This window comes from Argopecten irradians, chromosome 7, assembly GCF_041381155.1.
Source record: "Argopecten irradians isolate NY chromosome 7, Ai_NY, whole genome shotgun sequence".
NCBI lineage: Eukaryota > Metazoa > Mollusca > Bivalvia > Pectinida > Pectinidae > Argopecten > Argopecten irradians.
In genome coordinates this window covers 35,334,744-35,341,320 of record NC_091140.1, presented here as the reverse complement: position 1 = coordinate 35,341,320, position 6,577 = coordinate 35,334,744, and the positions used below count along the sequence as shown (strand labels likewise).

Sequence of the window (6,577 nt, the reverse complement as noted above, 5' to 3'; positions counted from 1 at the left end):
TAGTCTCCCTTTAACTGTCTACTTTCAACAGAGATTTAAATTTAAATCGCTGTTTTTAATGAAAAATATTTATTTGTTACTTTCAGACGTAACTTCGAACGGTAACATTACTTTATCCTACTTATCCTTCTATATAGTGAAAGTTTTAATCAATGGCAGTTTACTCTGAGAAAGATAATCATGGACTCACCAGAGTGCCTTAAAGACCATTTTTAGACGTTTTAGAGGTCTAGATAAAAACGATAAAAATCATACTCTACATGGTACTATGTACGAGAAGGGTGGAAAACCTTAGACTCCAAATTTCTAACCCGCCCACCTTTAGTGGCTATAAAAACACATTTCTCGTACATTGTCATAAAAACGGTTTCTGTATCGTTGGAAAGCGCGATAATTTTCCTTTCAAAATAATCCTATACATCTATACATAGGCTAGTGCCGTCATTAAGACGATATAAGCCCCATTATGACAAACATCTTGAAAATTATCTAATTAAAAATTCACACTGGTTTCGTGGCCGATATAATAGAGAGTCTTCGGCTGCAAGTTTCATTTGCCTCCAGATTTATTATGAGATAGTCCAGAGGTGTAGAGATCGTAAGTGATGGGAACACCTGCAGTATCAAGGATATCGATGCCGATAGGCCTACTGTAGGCCTATTTCCGAAATATCCACTGTGGTCACTTTTGTGTATTTTGCATTCAAAAATAATATTGTTTCCTTGATTCATTATAAAGTTGTAGCATTTTCTTGAAGTCTAAAATAGTCCTTCTCAATTTTGCAAATTTTGATCTTTAGATGATAACTTTAACTGTTTCAGACTTTACTTAAATTTCCATTAACTTTTATTGGCATTATATATGTTCTATACGTTTCTGGTTATAACTCGAATATTTTTGGTATTCAAGAACCAGAAGACAGAATAGGTTTCAAGACTCCGTAAAATATTTTTAAATTTTTAGCTATATATGTTCAGTCTTTGCAGAAATGTGTACTTTTGAGAATACGATATCGTTTTACGAAATTGAATATTAATTTGGTATATATACTAGTAGTTTGGGATCAAAAAGGGAACCCTGGTGTACACCTAGGCAGGGCAACATTAAACCCTCCCTAGCACAGGCCCCTGTGACCTTTTGAATTCTTTAAAGGTATCTTACAGGTTCTCTGTCATAGTACTATAAAAGGCTCGTGGGAAAAATCTGATAGCAGCTGTAACAGGTCCTTTGCCATTTGATCTTTAAATATGGCAGAAATATTTTGAAACACCAGAATGAAATTTTATGCCCATTTTTGTAAGTTTAGGAATAAAATAAATTCATATAAATGAAGAGTCGCTAAATTAGATAAAGTTACAACACGAGAACAGTTTCCCCCTAAAAGTTGTGCTTTTATTCATCTCCTTAAACTCTTTTTGCTTTTTGGAATTTTCCGAATATGCGCGAAGGGAAACTTGTAGGTCGACAAATTAAGCATGGCTGTAATTCAATATTGCCGTTTTGCCGTTCGTACGATATTTCATGATAAGAAGAGTTAATTCCGCTTTTAGTATTAATAGACTGATTAGTAGAATGCTCGCTAACAATGCGTCTGTGAAGTTGTTGCCAAAATATCTTTTATAAAACTGTTGCATGGTTAACGATGGTCTGATAGCAATAATTATATCTAATAATAAAAACAGTCTGATAGAGTAAGAAAATATTTTCAAACGCCATGATTTATTGTACAATGCACGTCAACACATTTTCATAGGTTAAACATGTATTTGATGTAACATGCCATTGTGGTGGAGGGGTGAAATACACTTATTCGATAAATAGATCTTGAAAGACTTAAATAAAACCCCTTACATATATTTATGTATAGATATGTCCATCCTCGATATTCCAGGGGTTACCATCACTGTCGTCATATCCACCCCTGTAATATGTCATAGCAAAACTGAAGGCAACAGAAGGCACAGGTAATTTGTACCTTTAATATACATCAAAAGAATCGAATAACGGTACACTGTGGTTGACTGTGTGGCTTTGAAGTTGGGTGTCGCTGTGAAATCTGTATAGGCCTGTTATTAGTCATTGCATTCCCCTCAACTGTCTCCAGATTTACTGTGAGATAGTCCAGGGGTGGATATAACGCCAGTGATTGTAGCCCCTGGAGTGTCGAAGATGCAGTATGCTCGACTGCAAGAGTCTGCCTGTTCGGCCATCAGCCTCCAAAGATGCCACCCACCTGTACATTCGTCCCCACGTGTAAGTTATCTAGACACCGGTTCAGGTATTCAATTCTCCTAAACATATGTCTACATGTTAGTTTGTTCATATATTTCGTCGAAATATTGTGTCTTCACTACGATGCTACATTTTTAAATACAATACGATCTATATCTGAGTAGGTAGCAACATCTGGCTACAAATATTCGCTACTAATTTGTTTTATGGTGAGATCTATACGATACACAAATAAATAGTACAGTAAATATCAGCACATCTTTAGACTTGCCAGAACCGTAGAACGTCTTAATCCATACATGAATTTGAGTTTAATCCACGAGTAGAGATGAGATCAGTCTAAGGTAGGGAGATACATGTACTAATTCATAGTTTTAAACTACTTGATAATTCTTTCGTAAAATCTTGAAGAGCTGGTATAGTCGATCAAACGTATATTTCTGTATGTAATGCAGATAGATTTATTCCGTGTTATTTTTTGCGTATGTGTTTTAACAGCATCAAGGCACCCATGATCTGACAAATACGTTACCGGGTATTACAATACCACATATATCTTCCTAAGAAAAGGGGGATTCGTTTGTCCCATGGCATTGGTGCACCAATGCGGTGGGATATACATATAGCATGCAAATCATCTCTAGCCTCTTTAATGTGAAGGTTTAATATGGATGTGAAAATTCATACCCAAGGGTTGTTCATCGCATTAACCTCGTACGAGTACGATGGAATATAACGGAACAAAGTTTAGCTTCCACGGTCTCGTATTTCTGGCTTCTCCACAAATAACAAATAGACAATCAAGTCCCAACTCCAGAGTGACTGATCAAAATAAACCCTAAAGAACACAACGAGACGAGAAAACAGCCAAGATGCTTCCCCTTTCTGTACTTCGCGTGCGACCTTCCTTTGTGAGCAATTCCAGGTCATGGTTTTCCATTGTACCGTAATAACCTCAGCCATAGTCTTACTGCAGGACAACGCCTTGTGTTGTACCCAATGAAGCCTAGCTGTATCCTTGGTTCTCTCAGTGCAGTGAATGCTTGCAAGTCAACACAATACATTATAAACTAAAGATACAGTGCAGTGATTGCATGTCGAGGACGCAAGGACCTATGGTGGCTAGAGTTGTAATAACTAGACTGAAAGAATATAGAACCAGATCGGACCTCGAACCCGGAACCCCTGAACACTATAGACGGACGATATCGACTCAGCTATGTCCAGCTACTTATAACACAATTATATTCAGTGTGCCAGATTGTAATTAATGTATCCTGAATAAGACTTAATAACTGCTTGGAAGCTGTACATACTGTCTCTAGACCAGCTTAATGTTATGCAGACAGATGTATGACTTGCAATTGTATCTCAAGAGCCCACTCGAGGTACAGTACGGCCGACTCCTACATGAGGCTAAATCTATCCTGGCGGGCGAGGAGCTATCGAAACTGACACAGGTTTACACCATCTCAAACAAACTAACGATGTCTTATGTTAGCAAATGAATCGCTGAATTACTATATTACAATACCAAGATTTTAATTCATTTTCCTGACTTGTTAAAACTAAGACAGATATCATCAAACACAAACAAACATGAACGGAAAACGCAGTATCATAACAGTATACAAACAAGATGTACTTCTGAATTCATTTTGTTTTTATTAACTGGAACAGTTGGCAAATCCGTCAAAGACATTAATATAGACAAACTCTTTAATATCTAAAAAAAAAGAAAAGAAAATGCAATATATTGCGACATAAAGCATATATATATACAATTATCTTCCTCATCTTCTTTACAGTTATATAACACATATGTATCATTGTTAAACAAATGAGAACACTAAATATCGATTCATGTCATAATTATTTTATGGCTAAATGGTAACCTGAAAAATTACAACGTGATGAGTTAATGTGCAAGTAAATTAGGTTGTCAGAGCAGTCCATTTTTTAGATATTAAAGTAGTAATTGAAAATATAGCCTTTGAACACTAGCCAAGTCTTTGAAAAACATTTTCACATTGCATGTACGTCACTTCCGGAAAAGTTACCGCAAGTATAACAATACTTATTTGTATTTACTAGCAGATTATTAACTGACATTTTTACAAAACAGTTTACGAACCTCGAGTCGAAAGGTCCCATCAAAAAGTCCATAGATAAAAGGGTTGGCTACATGATTGAAGATATAGAATTGGAATAGAAATATAAACAAAGCCCGCCTACTGTCTGTGTATTCCGTCCAGAAAATCTCAGAGTCAATGTTCTGAAGAATGTTCGCTGTCAGCGAAGGAATATACGTTATCACACAAATTGCCGATATCAACATAAACATCAATGTATATCTATGTTTTTCTATAGGGTTCTTACGGGTCCGCCTCTTTTTACTTGATATCACATTTGTGTTGGGGCGTTTGAAAGACGCCACATTTGAATCTGGTGCCGTTACCATGGCATCGGTTGTGCCGAAATCATTAGTTCCGTTCTCGTCCGGTGTAAAGGAATGCTGCGATGAAAGTGAATTTGGTATTGATGACTTTCGTGCTTTTGTCCGCTTCACTTTCTCATAGATTCTTTGTCCAATCAAAGTATAAAGAATTATAATTGACAAGAGAACGAATCCCGCTGAAGCAAACATGAAGTAAAAGTAACCCATTTCAGCTTTTGCAGGGATTTTATTATCAAAATGAACGCCTCGTCCACATCTACTTCCTGTTATATTTCTGTTTGGATTATGTAAAGTTACCTCCCCGTAGAATATAAACAAAGGCATGTGCAATAGGCACGACACCGCCAAGGCAACAGCTACCAGAATACGTTTCCATAATGACGTCATCTGACGACCGAATGGTCTGCATACCTTCAAGAATCGCTGGAAAGCAATAATCAAAATAAGCAGACCGGAAGTTGTGCTTACTGTTCTTGTAGAGAACCACGCCAATTTGCAAGCAATGTTTCCTTTTGAATTTACAGGAACCAAATTGCGCCATAAAGAAAATGCAGGATTAGCGCAGCAGACGATGGTGTCTAGTATTCCCAACACTAGGATGAAAAATCGGTCATCCATGCCGATTTTAAGTCTAAATCCATAAATAAATACAACAATTGCATTTCCAATGACACCTAAAAGTATATACAGGCAAAGTATAACGTCCAGTGGAATGAGCGGCTTGGAAACATCGCTATTCCATTGATGAAGGTCTCCAATATTTGTCTCATTCATTGTACTAGAAATGTGTAAAGTACTTGTCTATTTACAGAATGTCAAAATTACTGACATACACTCCCGATGTTCCTCTTTTGACAAGTACGTTTAAAATGAGTCATATTTTATATACACACACAGAAGATACTAAAGCATGTTTATAACTTTTGTTGATACAGCATCCTAGTATCTCCTCTTCTCGGTCCGACTCTAAGCGGATGTTTGTTGTTTGTATGCACTTACTAAATGTATATAATATATTATACACGCGCTGGTGAACGTGGGCTCCAAAATGATTTCTAACAATAGACTCGTATTTAACATTTATCCGGAAATGTCGGGAATTACACACCGGCGACTGTAGGAAGCATCAACGAGACACAATATATAATATCACACTATACTATTGGTCTCTAGTGCTTAGCCAACACTATTACAACATCGCGGTCACACACAGTATAGATCGGACAATATACCATGAAATTGTTTTCTCTAAACGAGTTGGATATGAATTTCATCCCCGTGTTAACGCGCGCACGTGCCAACTGTACTAATAAGTCAGACTATGATGCGTTTGGGACTCGGCTCTTATGAAAGACATAGATATTTTAGCGTTTGTGCGAATCTTGGTGGTCCGCCCGCTTTATCCGTTCTGTATAGTGTAGAAGTTACACACAACCAGATAATAATTCCATTGACACCACCTCTTCTCATGGTGAAAATAGGAATAGGGGTTTTATACGTATATGTAGACCTGATATCAGTGACTGATCTAATGGTTTACATATTGCTTTTTACGTTGAAGAAGGCTGCGATGTAATTTATGTCTGTCTCCTTGTGAAAGCGGTATTGCATACAATGTACATATGATCCAATGCTTTGACAATGAAGCAATGAAACAACAGCAAGCCCCTAAACCTCTCATCTTCCATCTGAATTAGTTAAGTGAAATATATGACAACGATTGAGCCAAAATGATACATTGTCAAAAGAAACATAATGATTTTTAAATACAAGAACAATAACTATAATAAAATTGGAAAACAGGTTTGATTCTAATATAATTTATAGTTGTTCGGACATGCAAGTATTAAAATGAAAAAAAAAATCATAAAAATCTAACGCAATGT

The 6,577-nt window shown here is 36.5% G+C and overlaps 1 protein-coding gene across 1 annotated transcript; it reads right to left on the bottom strand.

Annotated features, from left to right (window-relative positions):
* Positions 1-3,860: 3,860 nt before the first annotated feature.
* LOC138328268 (tachykinin-like peptides receptor 86C) lies at positions 3,861-5,922 on the bottom strand. The gene has a single exon (XM_069274995.1). The coding sequence runs from the start codon at positions 5,463-5,465 to the stop codon at positions 4,335-4,337; it is 1,131 nt and encodes a 376-aa protein (XP_069131096.1). The 5' UTR covers positions 5,466-5,922; the 3' UTR covers positions 3,861-4,334.
* Between the last annotated feature and the right edge of the window lie 655 nt (positions 5,923-6,577).